General features: G+C 53.5%; 1 protein-coding gene across 1 annotated transcript in view; it reads right to left on the bottom strand.

Moving 5' to 3' along the window:
• LOC119951011 (T-cell surface glycoprotein CD4-like) overlaps positions 1 to 19,515 on the bottom strand; it is a 189,397-nt gene that overhangs the window by 72,986 nt on the left and 96,896 nt on the right. The window contains exon 3 of the mRNA XM_038774044.1: positions 8,924 to 9,292. Coding sequence (XP_038629972.1) covers positions 8,924 to 9,292 — 369 coding nt within the window. The remainder of the gene's footprint in view (positions 1 to 8,923; positions 9,293 to 19,515) is intronic.

Below are 19,515 nucleotides of genomic sequence, written 5' to 3' on the forward strand. Positions count from 1 at the left end.
CAGAAAACATTTGCAACAGCACTGGCCCCACATTTGCGGGAGATGTTCGCATACTCACTAGTAAGGGGCTCCCAGCCACCAACAGTAGCACAAGCATCAATATAGTTCATACTTGTGGTGAACGTATTATAGTAACCATTCACCACTGTACTACATTGGACCATGGTGTTGCACATGTGGGCTCCACCTATGGACCATTGTACTGTACTACACTGATTGTATCATGTTGGTGCCATTGTGGGCTCCGCCCCTGGCTCCGCCCCCTTGAGGGGAGGTATAAAGAGCAGCTTACCCTGTAGGCGGCTCTCATTGTAGAGCAGTAGCAGGCAGGCACGGTTCTAGTCGATTAAAGCCACTGTTCACTTCAACTCTCTGTCTCGTGTGAATTGATGGCTGCATCAATAAACAACAAGGACAAAGACTCGACTGAGTGCGGGTCCTCCAGACCCATTCTCGCTGCTCAATGTAGACTCAAAGATCCTGGCGAAGGCCTTGGTGAGGTGGCTAGAGAGTGGCATTCCAGAGGTAAGTCGCGGAAGATCAGAGGGGCTTTTCAAGGGTAGGCAGCTAACATCGAAATTCAGGGGCCTGCTGAATATGACCCCATCCGAGGAGAGAACATTTGAAGTGATCATCTCCCCGGATGCAGAAAAGACCGTCGACAGAATCGAGTGGAGGCTTGGACCAGGATTCCTGCCTGGGTGAAACTCCTGTACAACGTTCCCATAGAGAGCGTACGGACAAACACCACCAGCTCTAAATACTTCCAGCTGCACAGAGGCACGAGGCCCAGGTTCCTCTTCCTGTTCAGATCCCTCCCGATCTACAGCCCCAAAGCCTTTTTCAACATGGTCAACAAACTAATCATGGCATTTGTGTGGCGGGGGGTGGAGGGGGAAGAGATCCCGAAGATCCAAAGGAAGGTCCTACAAAGGAATGGAAGGATGGGTGGCCTGGGCCCTCCCAAACCTACAATCAAGAGTGAGGGGATGGATGAAGGAACCGGGAGCAGCGTGGGCAAAGATAGAGGACAGTTCCTGCTCAAGGACATCCCTCTGAGCCCTCATCACAGCCGCTCTCCTACCCCTCCCGGCCAAATACCCAAGAAGCCCAATAGTGGTAGCCACGCTCCAAATTTGGCATCAAATGAGGCAACACTTTGGCCTAACCAGAGGGCAGCACGGTAGCACAGTGGTTGGCACAGTTGCTTCACACCTCTAGTGTCCCAGGTCTAATTCCCAGCTGGGTCACTGTCTGTGCGGAGTCTGTATGGTCTCCTCGTGTCTGCGTGGGTTTCTCCCACAGTCCAAAGATGTGCAGGTTAGGTGAATTGGCCATGGTAAATTGTCCTTAGTGACCAAAAAGGTTGAGTGGGGTTACTGGGATAGAGTGGAGGTGTGGGAAATCCTCCGGAGTCTCGCTTCTGTCCTGGCTGACAACACCGGGGTCTGTCCTCCTCCGGAAACACGTGAGGAGCCATCAGTCCGACCCCCTGGTTGAGAGGGTCCAGCTCCTACAAGACGGCCGACAAGATACAATCTCCCTCCGGGATCTGGCACCCGCCGGTTACCCAGCGACCTTCACCCCCCACACCGAACATCGCCCCTGTCCCTACACCGCCTACACACCCCCTCCCCCATCGCCGACCCACCGTGATGAAGCTCCAGACGACACGCTCCAAGAGTCAACGAGCCCAACACCTGTGCCCGCAGCGACAAGTTCAACACCCGTGCCCGCAGCAAAGCCAGAGCTGAGGCGATCACGGAGAACGATCAAGGCGCCGGACAGGCTTGATCTGTGAGCCCACTTCACCCCTGCTGGACTTCAATTTTTTTTTTTTTGGGACGTCAATTTTTTAACAGGTGGTGAATGTGGTGAACGTATTGCTGCTAAAATTCACCACTGTATTGCACTGTATTACGTTGATGTCCTTGTGGGCTCTGCCCGTGGCTCCGCCCCCTCGGGGGTGGTATATAAAACTGCAGCTTGTCGGCGGCACTCAGTACAGAGCAGTCACAGGCAGGCACAGATCTAGCTGATTAAAACCATTGTTCACTTCTACTAACCGTCTCGTGTGAATTGATGGTTGCATCACTCCTGACAGACAGTGACCCAAGCCAGGAATCGAACCTTGGGACTCTGGAGCTGTGAAGCAACTGTGCTAACCACCGTGCTACCATGCTGCCCATATGAAAGAGCCTTTTGATAAAAGAGCCTTTGCCTCCCTGATCACCCGCCGGAGAATCCTGCTCGGTTGGCGATCAGCAGCGCCATTCAAGGCTGCAGATTGGCCGGCAGACCTGGCAGAATTTCTCCAAATGGAGAAAATAAAATGTTTCCATCCGGGGGTTGGAAGAGGGCTTCCACAGGACATGTTCCAAGATCTGTCCATAGCCAGCAAACAATAGAGCAGGGGAGGAAGCATGGACAAGCCACGGGGCAGGGAGGAACGAAAAAGGGGGGGGGGGTGGCGAGGTGGAGGGAGGGGGTGAAGGCAAGCAAAGAGAACGCAAGGAACAAAGGACAAAGCCGCAGGGGACTGGGCAAGGTGGAGCCCAAACCAAACTGTAAATAGACACTTGGCAGTACGTGCTGTGGCCATACTGGGGACTGTAACATATGTATGCTGGCTAAAGGGGTGTCACAGCCATAGTGGGAGGGAAGACACTGGATTGGAAAGAGATGTGTTGGCTTCAGTTTCTCTTTTCCATTTTCATTTTTGCTGCGGTTTTGTAATTTGTAATTTATGAATTGTTGAATATAAAATATGAAAATCCAATGAAAGCATTTCTATTTCTTTATTTAATTTTTAATAAATTCAGAGGGCTTAATTTAGTTTTTCAATTAAGGGGCAATTTAACATGTCCAATTTACCGACCTGCACATCTTTGGGTTGTGGGGGTGAAACCCACGCAAAAACACTGGGAGAAATGTGCAAACTCCACACGGACAGTGATCCGGGGCCGGGATCGTACCTGGGATTTGGCGCCATGAGGCAGCAGTGCCAACCACTGTGCCACCGTGCTGTTCTGAAAACATTAAAAAAAAATACTGTGGTTACCAGATGTGATGATATGATCTGCATACTCGTCTGCCATTGGGCCAGAACGTCGGCTTACCATTGGCCCTGGTCGGTCATGTGCCTCTCGACCGATTGGCCGAGAGGCTGAGTTAACCACGCCTCTATTAACGAGGTATAAATGTTCAAACACCTGACGATCGTCCCTTTCCACTGTAGACGATCGCAGAGCTGTGTTCTAGTTAATTAAAGCCAGACTTTGGTAAATCACTCGCCTCGCGTGCAATCGATGGTACATCAATTTAATTAACTACGACTTTGAAGATGGAGTTCCGCATGAAGCCCGAATGCCTCCGCATCAGCCCGCAAACTCCGAACTCTGCTGAACTTTTCCAACTCTGGCTGACTTGCCTTGAAGGGTTCCTAGCATCTACAACCACCCCCCCCCCCACCGGGGCACAGAAGCTGCACGTCCTCCACTCCAGCGTGGGTATTGACGCTTATGCCATAATCAAAGAGGAAACGGATTTTGATGACGCTATACAAAAGCTAAAAGGACAATTCATCAAACCGATCAACAGGGTATTCGCTCGACATCTGCTGGCCACCAGAAAGCAGGTCCCCGGTGAGTCTCTAGACCAATACGCCCGGGCCCTCTATGCCCTGGGGCGAGGTTGCGCCTGTGTAGCGGTGTCCGCTACAGAGCACATGGAGCTCCTCATCAGAGACGCTTACGTGGCTGGGATGCTGTCTCCCATGATCCGCCAGCGGATGCTGGAAAGAGACGAACTCAGTTTAACGGAGACGCTGACTCTCTCCGCCTCCCTGGAGGTCACAGATCTAAGCGCTCGCACCTATGACCCTGGCCAGGCCGCCTCCTGGCACGTTTCCCACCAGCCACCCGCCGCTCCCGGCCTCCCTCAGGCTTGTGCCGCGGGGCGCCCCGATAAATCCGCGGGGCCCCGCTGCTACTTTTGTGGGTACGCTAAACACCCTCGCTCGCGCTGCCCAGCCCGCTCCGCCCTCTGTAAGAGCTGCGGGAAGAAGGGCCACTACTCCACGGTCTGCCAGGCCAAAACGCTGGCTGCAGCGCTTCTGGAAGCTGCACAGCACTCTCCCCCCCTCCCCCAGGCCTCTGCAAACGGCCTGTGTGCCTCCCTCTCTCCCCCAGGTCCGCCCCAGCTGCTCCCGACTCGCGCCCCGCCGGCCGACATGCGCACCTCCCCGGCCCCTCCAGGCCTCTGCCTGCCCGCCGCGCACGTTTCTCCCCCCCGCCCCCGGGCCCCGGCGCCCGACCGGCTCGCCTCTCCGGGCCCCCCCGGTCCCTGCCTGCCCGCAGCGGCCCTGCTTCCCTCGCTCCCGGACCCCGGCTCCCCCCACCCCGGGCCCCGGCGCCCGACCGGCTCGCCTCTCCGGGCCCCCCCGGTCCCTGCCTGCCCGCAGCGCGACTCGGCTCCCCCCCGCACCCGGCCCGCGCGCCTTACCTCCGCCCACAGCTGATGCACCTAGCCGGCGTCCTGGAGCCGGCTTCCGCATCCCCACAGCTGATGCACCTAGCCGGCGTCCTGGAGCCGGCTTCCGCATCCCCACAGCTGATGCACCTAGCCGGCGTCCTGGAGCCGCCTTGTGCATCCCCACAGCTGATGCACCTAGCCGGCGTCCTGGAGCCGGCTTCCGCATCCCCACAGCTGATGCCGGTCACTCACCTCTTGGAGCCGGCCTGCGCGCCTCTCCGCTCACAGCGCCGGCAATGCTAGCTCCGCCTCCAGCGGCCACGAGGGCTTCCTGGGCGCCGCCATCTTGGGCTGCCGAACCCACGTGCGGGTCCTGGGCGCCGCCATCTTGGGGCCCCGACCCCACGTGCGGATACTGGGCGCCGCCATCTTGGGGAACAGACCTCACATATGGATCCTGGCCACCGACTTCCACATCTGCCACGCAAGGTCCCTCCAGCATCGACTCGGACGGCGACGACGGATTTTCTCCACGGCTCGCGGCCGTTCAACTCGACCACTCTCATCCACGCACGCTCGCCAAAACGACTACGCTGATCCACCTCAACGACCACGAGACGGGCTGCCTGCTGGACTCCGGGAGCACGGAAAGCTTCGTTCACCCTGACACGGTAAGACGCTGCGCGCTCCCTGTCCATCCCGTAACACGCAAAATCGGTTTAGCCTCAGGTTCGCACTCCGTCCACATCACCGGGTGCTGCATCGCGGACCTCACGGTCCAAAGGAAGGTTTTTAAAAATTATAAATTCCTTGTCCTCCCTGACCTTTGCGCACCGGCACTCCTAGGACTGGACTTCCAGTGCAACTTGCAGAGCTTGACCTTTCAATTCGGCGGCCCTATACCCACCCTCACTGTCTGCAGCCTCGCGTCCCTCAAAGTGGACCCTCCCTCCCTGTTTGCTAACCTCACCCCCGATTGCAAACCCGTCACCACACGGAGCAGACGGTACAGCGCCCAGGACCGATCCTTCATCAGGTCCGAGGTCCAGAGGTTGCTGACGGAAGGGGTCATTGAGGCCAGCAACAGTCCCTGGCGAGCCCAAGTGCTGGTGGTCCGGACGGGGGAGAAAAACCGGATGGTCATCGATTACAGCCAAACCATCAATCGGTTTACGCAACTGGACGCGTATCCTCTTCCCCGTATTTCTACCATGGTAAACGAGATCACGACATACAAGGTCTTCTCAACTGTGGACCTTAAGTCCGCTTACCACCAGCTCCCCATCCGCGCGAGTGACCGACTGTACACCGCGTTCGAGGCTGACGGGCGCCTCTACCACTTCCTTAGGGTTCCGTTTGGTGTCACAAATGGGGTCTCGGTCTTCCAACGGGAGATGGACCGAATGGTCGACAAGTACGGATTACAGGCTACCTTCCCGTACCTTGATAATGTCACCATCTGCGGCCACGACCAGCAGGACCATGACGCCAACCTCCAGAAATTCCTCCAAACCGCAAAACTCCTTAACCTCACATACAATAAGGATAAATGCGTGTTCAGCACCGACCGCCTAGCCATCCTCGGCTACGTAGTGCGTAACGGAGTGATAGGCCCCGACCCCGAACGCATGCGCCCCCTGATGGAACTCCCTCTCCCCAATACCCCCAAATCCCTCAAACGCTGCCTGGGGTTTTTCGCATACTACGCTCAATGGGTTCCCAACTACGCGGACAAGGCCCGTCCCCTCATGCAAACCACGACCTTCCCACCGTCGACGGAGGCCTGCCAGGCCTTTAGCCGCATCAAAGCGGACATCGCAAAGGCCACGATGCGCGCCATCGACGAGGCCCTCCCCTTCCAGGTCGAGAGCGACGCTTCAGAAGTAGCTCTGGCGGCCACCCTGAACCAAGCGGGCAGACCCGTGGCCTTCTCCAGAACCCTCCAGGCTTCCGAACTCCGCCACCCCTCTGTGGAAAAGGAAGCCCAGGCCATAGTCGAAGCCGTGCGACATTGGAGGCACTATTTGGCCGGCAGGAGGTTTACCCTCCTCACAGACCAACGGTCAGTAGCCTTCATGTTTGATAATGCACAAAGGGGCAAGATCAAAAATGACAAGATTTTACGGTGGCGGATCGAGTTGTCCACGTACAACTATGATATCTTGTATCGTCCTGGGAAGCTCAATGAGCCTCCTGATGCCCTGTCCCGCGGTACCTGCGCCAGCGCGCAGATAGACCGCCTCCGCTCCCTCCACGCAGACCTCTGCCATCCAGGAGTGACCCGCCTACACCACTTCATTAAGGCCCGCAACCTGCCCTACTCCATCGAGGAAGTCAGGTCAGTAACCCATGACTGCCACATCTGCGCCGAGTGCAAACCGCACTTCTACCGCCCCGAGCGCGCACACCTGATCAAAGCATCCCGCCCCTTCAAACGTCTTAGCATTGACTTCAAGGGGCCCCTTCCCTCTAACAACCGCAACATTTACTTCCTGGCGGTTATCGACGAACACTCCCGCTTCCCCTTCGCCATTCCCTGTCCTGACATGACCACATCGACTGTCATTAAGGCCCTACTCTCCATCTTCTCACTGTTCGGCTACCCCGCGTACATTCACAGCGATCGGGGGTCCTCATTTATGAGCGACGAGCTGCGTCAAATCCTGCTCAACAGGGGCATCGCCTCTAGCAGGACGACCAGCTATAACCCCCTGGGTAACAGACAGGTCGAGCGGGAGAATGGTACCATCTGGAAGACCATACTACTGGCCCTCCAGTCTAGAAATCTCCCTATTTCCCGATGGCAAGAGGTGCTCCCCGATGCACTGCACTTTATCCGCTCACTCCTCTGTACTGCAACTAATCAGACACCCCATGAACGTCTTCTTGTTTTCCCCAGGAAGTCGTCCTCCGGATCCCCTCTCCCGACGTGGCTGGTCACCCCCGGGCCCATCTTGCTCCGGAAGCATGTGCGGGTACACAAGTCCGACCCGTTGGTTGAGCATGTCCAGTTACTCCACGCTAACCCGCAGTACGCGTATATGGAGTACCCCGACGGTCGGCAGGACACGGTCTCCCTCCGGGACCTGGCACCCGCCGGCGTGCGGCCCCCCCCCCCACCACAGACCCCCCGTCCCCTTTTTCACCCCAGCACCCCACTCAGCTTCCCCATCCCTCATCCATGGCGTCTCCGCGGCCAGCTCAGGTGACGGAGACTACTCGAAGTCTATCGCTCCCGGACTCCAGGACATCAGCAGGACCATCAGCCGATCCGACGACAACTCCTCCACTACGGCGCTCGGCCAGGATGTCAAGGACCACCAAAAGACTGATCGAATCCTTCTAGAGTTCTAAGCCCCATGGACTTTCTTTTGTAAATATTGTTATGTCTGGGCCAGTGGCAAGCCCCCAAATTTGATAAGGGTACGGAGAGAAAATTATTCTCCCGACGGCTACTCATATCATCAGTTCTCCCCCCCCCCCCCACCCTGGGTCTCGTTCACACCCCCCCCCCCCCCCCGCCTTCCTTCTCCGTAAGGGGTGAATGTGATGATATGATCTGCATACTCGTCTGCCATTGGGCCAGAACGTCGGCTTACCATTGGCCCTGGTCGGTCATGTGCCTCTCGACCGATTGGCCGAGAGGCTGAGTTAACCACGCCTCTATTAACGAGGTATAAATGCTCAAACACCTGACGATCGTCCCTTTCCACTGTAGACGATCGCAGAGCTGTGTTCTAGTTAATTAAAGCCAGACTTTGGTAAATCACTCGCCTCGCGTGCAATCGATGGTACATCACCAGAGTAGGTCAGAGGCTGGGAATCCTGTGGAGAGTAACTCACCTCCTGACTCCCCCCAAAGCCCGCCCACCATCTACAAGGACACAAGTCAGGAGTGTGATGGGAAACTCTCCCACTTGCCTGGACGAGTGCAGCTCCCAACAACATTCGAGAAGCTCGACAACATCCAGGACAAAGCAGTCCGGCTTGACTGACACGCTAACCACAAATATTCACTCCCTCCTCACTGACGCACAGCGGCAGTCATGTGTAATGTCTATAAGATGCACCGCAGCGACTCGCCAAGGCTTCTTTAACAACACCTTCCAAACCCTCCACCACTACCGTCAAGAAGGACAAGGGGGGGGGGGGGTGGTCAGCACATACATGGGGAACACCCACCAGCTGCAAAGATCCCCTTCCAAGCCCCACACACACCATCCCCACTGGCAAATATACTGACCCTTCACTGTCACTGGGTCAGAATCCTGGAGCTTCCTCCCTAACAGCGCCATGGATGTACCTACACAACGCAGGGACTGCAGCGAGTCCAAGATGGCGGCTCACCCACCATCTTCTCAAGGGGGGCAATTAGGGGTGGGGGGATAAACGTACCAACACATTCTAACCGGTCCCTGGAGATGCGCTCTCTCCCCGAGGAATGAGTTACCTGTGATCACGTCAAGATGTATTTTTGCGCGAGCTTCATAAGCCTTGAATCTGAATTCACACACGAAATAGCCGACGTCCCCAGGCTGAACGTTGGAGACAGTGAGCGAGAAGTTTCCAGAATGCCACTTGCTGGATATGCGGCTCCTCTTCACCAGGTCCATGTTCCCCTTGCTGGGAGTAGAGCTGTAGTCATAGCGTAAGATCGTCTTAGCAGACTGGTCGCTCTCGCTCGGATGCCATTTCCACCCGCCCGCGATTTTGGTGATCAGGGTCTGACTCGGAATGTTCACCTGGCAGAGGAAGGTCACCGTGTCACCCACAGAGGCGTAGATTTTGTCCCTTTCGGTCACCGGCCGGGAATACGATACTGCCAAGGTGAAACACAGAGAGAGAGACAGGGTGAGAGAGACGGAGAGAGAGCGACAGAGTGAGAGAAAGAGACAGAGAGATGGAGTGAGAGAGACAGAATGAGAGACAGGGTAAGAGTCAGATTGAGAGAGAGACAGGGTAAGAGTCAGATTGAGAGAGAGACAGGGTTAGAGTCAGATTGAGAGAGAGACAGGGTAAGAGTCAGATTGAGAGATAGACAGGGTAAGAGTCAGATTGAGAGAGAGACAGGGTAAGAGTCAGATTGAGAGAGAGACAGGGTAAGAGTCAGATTGAGAGAGAGACAGGGTAAGAGTCAGATTGAGAGAGAGACAGGGTAAGAGTCAGATTGAGAGAGAGACAGGGTAAGAGTCAGATTGAGAGAGAGACAGGGTAAGAGTCAGATTGAGAGAGAGACAGGGTAAGAGTCAGATTGAGAGAGAGACAGGGTAAGAGTCAGATTGAGAGAGAGACAGGGTTAGAGTCAGATTGAGAGAGAGACAGGGTAAGAGTCAGATTGAGAGAGAGACAGGGTTAGAGTCAGATTGAGAGAGAGACAGGGTAAGAGTCAGATTGAGAGAGAGACAGGGTAAGAGTCAGATTGAGAGAGAGACAGGGTAAGAGTCAGATTGAGAGAGAGACAGGGTTAGAGTCAGATTGAGAGAGAGACAGGGTAAGAGTCAGATTGAGAGAGAGACAGGGTTAGAGTCAGATTGAGAGAGAGACAGGGTAAGAGTCAGATTGAGAGAGAGACAGGGTTAGAGTCAGATTGAGAGAGAGACAGGGTAAGAGTCAGATTGAGAGAGAGACAGGGTAAGAGTCAGATTGAGAGAGAGACAGGGTAAGAGTCAGATTGAGAGAGACAGGGTAAGAGTCAGATTGAGAGAGAGACAGGGTAAGAGTCAGATTGAGAGAGAGACAGGGTTAGAGTCAGATTGAGAGAGAGACAGGGTTAGAGTCAGATTGAGAGAGAGACAGGGTAAGAGTCAGATTGAGAGAGAGACAGGGTAAGAGTCAGATTGAGAGAGAGACAGGGTAAGAGTCAGATTGAGAGAGAGACAGGGTAAGAGTCAGATTGAGAGATAGACAGGGTTAGAGTCAGATTGAGAGAGAGACAGGGTAAGAGTCAGATTGAGAGATAGACAGGGTAAGAGTCAGATTGAGAGAGAGACAGGGTAAGAGTCAGATTGAGAGAGAGACAGGGTAAGAGTCAGATTGAGAGAGAGACAGGGTAAGAGTCAGATTGAGAGAGAGACAGGGTAAGAGTCAGATTGAGAGAGACACAGGGTAAGAGTCAGATTGAGAGAGAGACAGGGTAAGAGTCAGATTGAGCGAGACAAAGAAAGAGAGAGATAGAGAATGACACACAGAGACACCAAGAGACGGAGACAGACAAATAGAGAGTGACAGAGAGAAAGAGAGGGAGGCAGACAGATAGGGATAGCGACGGAGACAGAGAGAGCAAAAGAGAGAGAGAGGTGGAGAGCGAGACGGAGCGGGGGAAAGATGGAGAGTGACGGAAAGAATAAGACGGAGAGAGAGAGAGAGTGTGTAAGAGAGGGAGAACAACAGAGACAGAGTCAATTACAGTTTCAAACACAAGTCAATCAGCCACTCCCAGGAAAGGGACAGCACGGGGTTAGACACAGAGTAAAGCTCGCTCTGCCCTGTCCCCATCAAACACTCCCAGGACAGATACAGCACGGGGTTAGATACAGAGTAAAGCTCCCTCTACACTGTCCCCATCAAACACTCCCAGGACAGGTACAGCACAGGGTTAGATACAGAGTAAAGCTCCCTCTACACTGTCCCTATCAAACACTCCCAAGACAGGCACAGCACGGGGTTAGATACAGAGTAAAGCTCCCTCTACACTGTCCCCATCAAACACTCCCAGGGTAGGTACAGCACTGGGTTAGAGACAGAGTAAAGCTCCCTCTACACTGTCCCCATCAAACACTCGTAGGACAGGTACAGCACGGGGTGAGATACAGAGTAAAGCTCCCTTGACACTGTCCCCATCAAACACTCCCAGGACAGGTACAGCATGGGGTTATATACAGAGTAAACCTCCCTGTTTACACTGTCCCCATCAAACACTCCCAAGACAGGTACAGCACAGGGTTAGATACTGAGTAAAGCTCCCTCTACACTGTCCCCATCAAACACTCCCAGGACAGATACAGCACGGGGTGAGATACAGAGTAAAGCTCCCTCTATACTGTCCCCATCAAACACTCCCAGGACAGGTACAGCACGGGGTTAGATACAGAGTAAAGCTCCCTCTACACTGTCTCCATCAAACACTCCCAGGACAGGTACAGCACGGGTTTAGATACAGAGTAATGCTCCCTCTACACTGTCCCCATCAAACACTCCCAGGACAGGGACAGCATGGGATTAGATACAGAGTAAAGCTCCCTCTACACTGTCCCCATCAAACACTCCCAGGACAGATACAGCACGGGGTGAGTGTGGTGAGATAACCACTGTAGTTAAGTGTACTGCAGTAGGGGGATGTATGCCTGTACCTGTATTACAGGTTCCTCCGGTCAGCCCCTGCCGGCTAGCTCCGCCCACAGGGAGCTTATGTATAAATGTATGAGAGCTACTCAGTCCCTCAGTCTACAGTTGCGGATGGAGGGACAACATCGTACAGCAATAAAGCCTCTATTGTACTAGTCTCTCGGCTTTGAGTATAATTGTTAGCGCCACAGTGAGATACAGAGTAAAGCTCCCTCGGCACTGTCCCCATCAAACAATCCCAAGACAGGTCCAGCACTGGGTTAGATACAGAGTAAAGCTCCCTCTACACTGTCCCCATCAAACCCTTCCAGGACAGATACAGCATGGGGTGAGATACAAAGTAAAGCTCCCTTTACACTGGCCCCATCAAACACTCCCAGCACAGGTACAGCACTGGGTTAGATACAGAGTAAAGCTCCCTCTACACTGTCCCCATCAAACACTCCCAGGACAGGTACAGCACGGGTTTAGATACAGAGTAATGCTCCCTCTACACTGTCCCCATCAAACACTCCCAGGACAGGGACAGCATGGGATTAGATACAGAGTAAAGCTCCCTCTACACTGTCCTCATCAAACACTCCCAGGACAGGTACAGCACTGGGTTAGATACACAGTAAAGCTCCCTCTGCACTGTCCCCATCAAACACTCCCAGGACAGGGACAGCATGGGTTTAGATACAGAGTAATGCTCCCTCTACACTGTCCCCATCAAAAACTCCCAGGACAGGACCAGCACGGGTTTAGGTACAGAGTGAAGCTCCCTCTACACTGTCCCCATCAAACACTCCCAGGATGGGTACATCACGGGGTTAGATATAGAGTAAAGCTCCATCTACACTGCCCCCATCAAACATTCCCAGGACAGGTACAGCACAGGGTTAGATACAGAGTAAATCTCCCTCTACACTGTCCCCATCAAACACTCCCAGGGCAGGTACAGCACTGGGTTAGATACAGAGTAAAGCTCCCTCTACACTGTCCCCATCAAACACTCGTAGGACAGGTACAGCACGGGGTGAGATACAGAGTAAAGCTCCCTCGACACTATCCCCGTCAAACACTCCCAGGACAGGAACAGCACTGGGTTAGATACAGAGTAAAGCTCCCTCTACACTGTCCCCATCAAACACTCGTAGGACAGGTACAGCACGGGGTGAGATACAGAGTAAAGCTCCCTCGACACTGTCCCCATCAAACACTCCCAGGACTGATACAGCACGGGGTGAGATACAGAGTAAAGCTCCCTCGACACTGTCCCCATCAAACACTCCCAGTACAGGTCCAGCACTGGGTTAGATACAGAGTAAAGCTCCCTCTACACTGTCCCCATCAAAAACTCCCAGGACAGGTACAGCACGGGGCTAGATAAAAAGTAAAGGTCCCTCTGCACTGTCCCCATCAAAAACTCCCAGGACAGGACCAGCACGGGTTTAGGTACAGAGTGAAGCTCCCTCTACACTGTCCCCATCAAACATTCCCAGGACAGGTACAGCATGGGGTTAGATACAGAGTAAAGCTCCCTCTACACTGCCCCCATCAAACACTCGTAGGACAGGTACAGCACGGGGTGAGATACAGAGTAAAGCTCCCTCGACACTGTCCCCGTCAAACACTCCCAGGACAGGGACAGCACGGGGTTAGATAAAGAGTGAAGCTCCCTCTGCACTGTCCCCATCAAACACTCCCAGGACAGGTACAGCACGGGGTTAGATACAGAGCAAAGCTCCCTCTACACTGTCCCCATCAAACACTCCCAGGACAGGTACAGCACGGGGTTAGATACACGGTAAAGCTCCGTGCGCTGTCCCCATCAAACACTCCCAGGAGAGGTGTAGCACGGGGTTAGATACAGAGTAAAGCTCCCTCTACACTGTCCCCATCAAACACTCGTAGGCCAGGTACAGCACGGGGTGAGATACAGAGTAAAGCTCCCTTGACACTGTCCCCATCAAACACTCCCAGGACAGGTACAGCATGGGGTTATATACAGAGTAAACCTCCCCGTTTACACTGTCCCCATCAAACACTCCCAAGACAGGTACAGCACAGGGTTAGATACAGAGTAAAGTTCCCTCTGCACTGTCCCCATCAAACACTCCCAGGACAGGTACAGCACAGGGTTAGATACAGAGTAAAGTTCCCTCTACACTGTCCACATTAAACACTCCCAGGACAGGTACAGCACGGGGTTAGATACAGAGTAAAGCTCCCTCGACACTGTCCCCGTCAAACACTCCCAGGACAGGGACAGCACGGGGTTAAATACTGAGTAAAGCTCCCTCTAAACTGTCCCCATCAAACACTCCCAGGACATATACAGCACGGGGTGAGATACAGAGTAAAGCTCCCTCTATACTGTCCCCATCAAACACTCCCAGGACAGGTACAGCACGGGGTTAGATACAGAGTAAAACTCCCTCTACACTGTCTCCATCAAACACTCCCAGGACAGGTACAGCACGGGTTTAGATACAGAGTAATGCTCCCTCTACACTGTCCCCATCAAACACTCCCAGGACAGGGACAGCATGGGATTAGATACAGAGTAAAGCTCCCTCTACACTGTCCCCATCAAACACTCCCAGGACAGGTACAGCACGGGGTGAGATACAAAGTAAAGCTCCCTCGGCACTGTCCCCATCAAACACTCCCAGGACAGGTCCAGCACTGGGTTAGATACAGAGTAAAGCTCCCTCTACACTGTCCCCATCAAAAACTCCCAGGACAGGTACAGCACGGGGTTAGATACAGAGTAAAGCTCCCTCTACACTGTCCCCACCAAAACTCCCAGGACAGATACAGCACGGGGTGAGATAGAGTAAAGCTCCCTCTACATTGTCCCCATTAAACACTCCCAGGACAGGTACAGCACGGGGTTAGATACAGAGTAAAGCTCCCTCGACACTGTCCTCGTCAAACTCCCAGGACAGGGACAGCACGGGGTTAGATACAGAGTAAAGCTCCCTCTACACTGTCCCCATCAAACACTCCCAACACAGATACTGCATGGGGTGAGATACAGAGTAAAGCTCCCTTTACACTGTCCCCATCAAACACTCCCAGCACAGGTACAGCACTGGGTTAGATACAGAGTAAAGCTCCCTCTACACTGTCCCCATCAAACACTCCCAGGACAGGGACAGCATGGGATTAGATACAGAGTAAAGCTCCCTCTACACTGTCCTCATCAAACACTCCCAGGACAGGTACAGCACTGGGTTAGATACACAGTAAAGCTCCCTCTGCACTGTCCCCATCAAAAACTCCCAGGACAGGACCAGCACGGGTTTAGGTTCAGAGTGAAGCTCCCTCCACACTGTCCCCATCAAAACTCCCAGGACAGGTACAACACGGGGTTAGATAAAAGTAAAGGTCCCTCTGCACTGTCCCCATCAAAAACTCCCAGGACAGGACCAGCACGGGTTTAGGTACAGAGTGAAGCTCCCTCTACACTGTCCCCATCAAACACTCCGTAGGACAGGTACAGCACAGGGTTAGATACAGAGTAAAGTTCCCTCTGCACTGTCCCCATCAAACACTCCCAGGACAGGTACAGCACGGGGTTAGATACAGAGTAAAGGCTCCCTCTACACTGTCCCCATCAAACACTCTCAGGACAGGTACAGCACGGGGTTAGATACAGAGTAAAGCTTCCCTCTACACTGTCCCCATAAACACTCCCAGGACAGGTACAGCACTGGGTTAGATACAGAGTAAAGCTCCCTCCACACTGTCCCCGTCAAGCACTCCCAGGACAGGGACAGCACGAGGTTAGATACAGAGTAAAGCTCCCTCTACACTGTCCCCATCAAACATTCCCAGGACAGGTACAGCACAGGGTTAGATACAGAAGTAAAGCTCCCTCTGCACTGTCCCTATCAAACACTCCCAGGACAGGCACAGCACGGGGTTAGATACAGAGTAAAGCTCCCTCTACACTGTACCCATCAAACACTCCCAGGACAGGTACAGCACTGGGTTAGATACAGAGTAAAGCTCCCTCTACACTGTCCCCATCAAACACTCCCAGGACAGGTACAGCACGGGGTTAGATACAGAGTAAAGCTCCCTCTACACTGTCCCCATCAAAAACTCCCAGGACAGATACAGCACGGGGTGAGATAGAGTAAAGCTCCCTCTACACTGTCCCCATCAAACACTCCCAGGACAGGTACAGCACGGGGTTAGATACAGAGTAAAGCTCCCTCGACACTGTCCCCATCAAACACTCCCAGGACAGGGACAGCACGGGGTTAGATACAGAGTAAAGCTCCCTCTAAACTGTCCCCATCAAACACTCCCAGACAGGATACAGCACTGGGGTTAGATACAGAGTAAAGCTCCCTCTACACTGTCCCCATCAAACACTCCCAGCACAGGTACAGCACTGGGTTAGATACAGAGTAAAGCTCCCTCTACACTGTCCCCATCAAACACTCCCAGGACAGGTACAGCATGGGATTAGATACAGAGTAAAGCTCCCTCTACACTGTCCTCATCAAACACTCCCAGGACAGGTACAGCACTGGGTTAGATACACAGTAAAGCTCCCTCTGCACTGTCCCCATCAAAAACTCCCAGGACAGGACCAGCACGGGTTTAGGTTCAGAGTGAAGCTCCCTCCACACTGTCCCCATCAAAACTCCCAGGACAGGTACAACACGGGGTTAGATAAAAAGTAAAGGTCCCTCTGCACTGTCCCCATCAAAAACTCCCAGGACAGGACCAGCACGGGTTTAGGTACAGAGTGAAGCTCCCTCTACACTGTCCCCATCAAACACTCGTAGGACAGGTACAGCACAGGGTTAGATACAGAGTAAAGTTCCCTCTGCACTGTCCCCATTAAACACTCCCAGGACAGGTACAGCACGGGGTTAGATACAGAGTAAAGGTCCCTCTACACTGTCCCCATAAAACACTCTCAGGACAGGTACAGCACGGGGTTAGATACAGAGTAAAGTTCCCTCTACACTGTCCCCATTAAACACTCCCAGGACAGGTACAGCACTGGGTTAGATACAGAGTAAAGCTCCCTCCACACTGTCCCCGTCCAGCACTCCCAGGACAGGGACAGCACGGGGTTTAGATACAGAGTAAAGCTCCCTCTACACTGTCCCCATCAAACATTCCCAGGACAGGTACAGCACAGGGTTAGATACAGAATAAAGCTCCCTCTGCACTGTCCCTATCAAACACTCCCAGGACAGGCACAGCACGGGGTTAGATACAGAGTAAAGCTCCCTCTACACTGTACCCATCAAACACTCCCAGGGCAGGTACAGCACTGGGTTAGATACAGAGTAAAGCTTCCTCTACACTGTCCCCATCAAACACTCCCAGGACAGGTACAGCATGGGGTTAGATACAGAGTAAAGCTCCCTCTACACTGTCCCCATCAAACACTCCCAGGACAGGTACAGCACGGGGTTAGATAAAGATTGAAGCTCCCTCTACACTGTCCCCATCAAACACTCCCAGGACAGGAACAGCACTGGGTTAGATACAGAGTAAACCTCCCCGTTTACACTGTCCCCATCAAACACTCCCAGGACAGGTACAGCACGGGGTTAGATATAGAGTAAAGCTCCCTCTACACTGTCCCCATCAAACACTCGCTAGGACAGGTACAGCACGGGTGAGATACAGAGTAAAGCTCCCTCTACACTGTCCCATCAAACACTCCCAGGACAGGTTAAGCATGGGGTTATATAGAGTAAAGCACCGTTACACTGTCCCCATCAAACACTCCCAGGACAGGTACAGCTCAGGGTTAGATACACAGTAAAGTTCCCTCTGCACTGTCCCCATCAAACACTCCCAGGACAGGTACAACAGAGGGTTAGATACAGAGTAAAGTTCCCTCTACACTGTCCCCATTAAACACTCCCAGGACAGGTACAGCACGGGGTTAGATACAGAGTAAAGCTCCCTCGACACTGTCCCCGTCAAACACTCCCAGGACAGGTACAGCACGGGGTTAGATACAGAGTAAAGCTCCCTCTACACTGTCCCCATCAAACACTCCCAGGACAGGTACAGCACGGGGTTAGATACAGAGTAAAGCTCCCTCTACACTGTCCCCATCAAACACTCCCAGGACAGGTACAGCACGGGGTTAGATACAGAGTAATGCTCCCTCTACACTGTCCCCATCAAACACTCCCAGGACAGGTACAGCACGGGTTAGATACAGAGTAAAGCTCCCTCTACACTGTCCCCATCAAACACTCCCAGGACAGGTACAGCACGGGGTTAGATACAGAGTAAAGCTCCCTCTACACTGTCCCCATCAAACACTCCCAGGACAGGTACAGCACGGGGTTAGATACAGAGTAAAGCTCCCTCTACACTGTCCCCATCAAACACTCCCAGGACAGGTACAGCACGGGGTTAGATACAGAGTAAAGCTCCCTCTACACTGTCCCCATCAAACACTCCCAGGACAGGTACAGCATGGGGTTATATACAGAGTAAACCTCCCCGTTTACACTGTCCCCATCAAACACTCCCAAGACAGGTACAGCACAGGGTTAGATACAGAGTAAAGTTCCCTCTGCACTGTCCCCATCAAACACTCCCAGGACAGGTACAGCACAGGGTTAGATACAGAGTAAAGTTCCCTCTACACTGTCCACATTAAACACTCCCAGGACAGGTACAGCACGGGGTTAGATACAGAGTAAAGCTCCCTCGACACTGTCCCCGTCAAACACTCCCAGGACAGGGACAGCACGGGGTTAAATACTGAGTAAAGCTCCCTCTACACTGTCCCCATCAAACACTCCCAGGACATATACAGCACGGGGTGAGATACAGAGTAAAGCTCCCTCTATACTGTCCCCATCAAACACTCCCAGGACAGGTACAGCACGGGGTTAGATACAGAGTAAAACTCCCTCTACACTGTCTCCATCAAACACTCCCAGGACAGGTACAGCACGGGTTAGATACAGAGTAATGCTCCCTCTACACTGTCCCCATCAAACACTCCCAGGACAGGGACAGCATGGGATTAGATACAGAGTAAAGCTCCCTCTACACTGCCCCCATCAAACACTCCCAGGACAGGTACAGCACGGGGTGAGATACAAAGTAAAGCTCCCTCGGCACTGTCCCCATCAAACACTCCCAGGACAGGTCCAGCACTGGGTTAGATACAGAGTAAAGCTCCCTCTACACTGTCCCCATCAAAAACTCCCAGGACAGGTACAGCACGGGGTTAGATACAGAGTAAAGCTCCCTCTACACTGTCCCCATCAAAAACTCCCAGGACAGATACAGCACGGGGTGAGATAGAGTAAAGCTCCCTCTACATTGTCCCCATTAAACACTCCCAGGACAGGTACAGCACGGGGTTAGATACAGAGTAAAGCTCCCTCGACACTGTCCTCGTCAAACTCCCAGGACAGGGACAGCACGGGGTTAGATACAGAGTAAAGCTCCCTCTACACTGTCCCCATCAAACACTCCCAACACAGATACTGCATGGGGTGAGATACAGAGTAAAGCTCCCTTTACACTGTCCCCATCAAACACTCCCAGCACAGGTACAGCACTGGGTTAGATACAGAGTAAAGCTCCCTCTACACTGTCCCCATCAAACACTCCCAGGACAGGTACAGCACGGGTTTAGATACAGAGTTTTGCTCCCTCTACACTGTCCCCATCAAACACTCCCAGGACAGGGACAGCATG

The sequence above is a fragment of the Scyliorhinus canicula genome, chromosome 16, assembly GCF_902713615.1.
Source record: "Scyliorhinus canicula chromosome 16, sScyCan1.1, whole genome shotgun sequence".
NCBI classification, from domain to species: domain Eukaryota; kingdom Metazoa; phylum Chordata; class Chondrichthyes; order Carcharhiniformes; family Scyliorhinidae; genus Scyliorhinus; species Scyliorhinus canicula.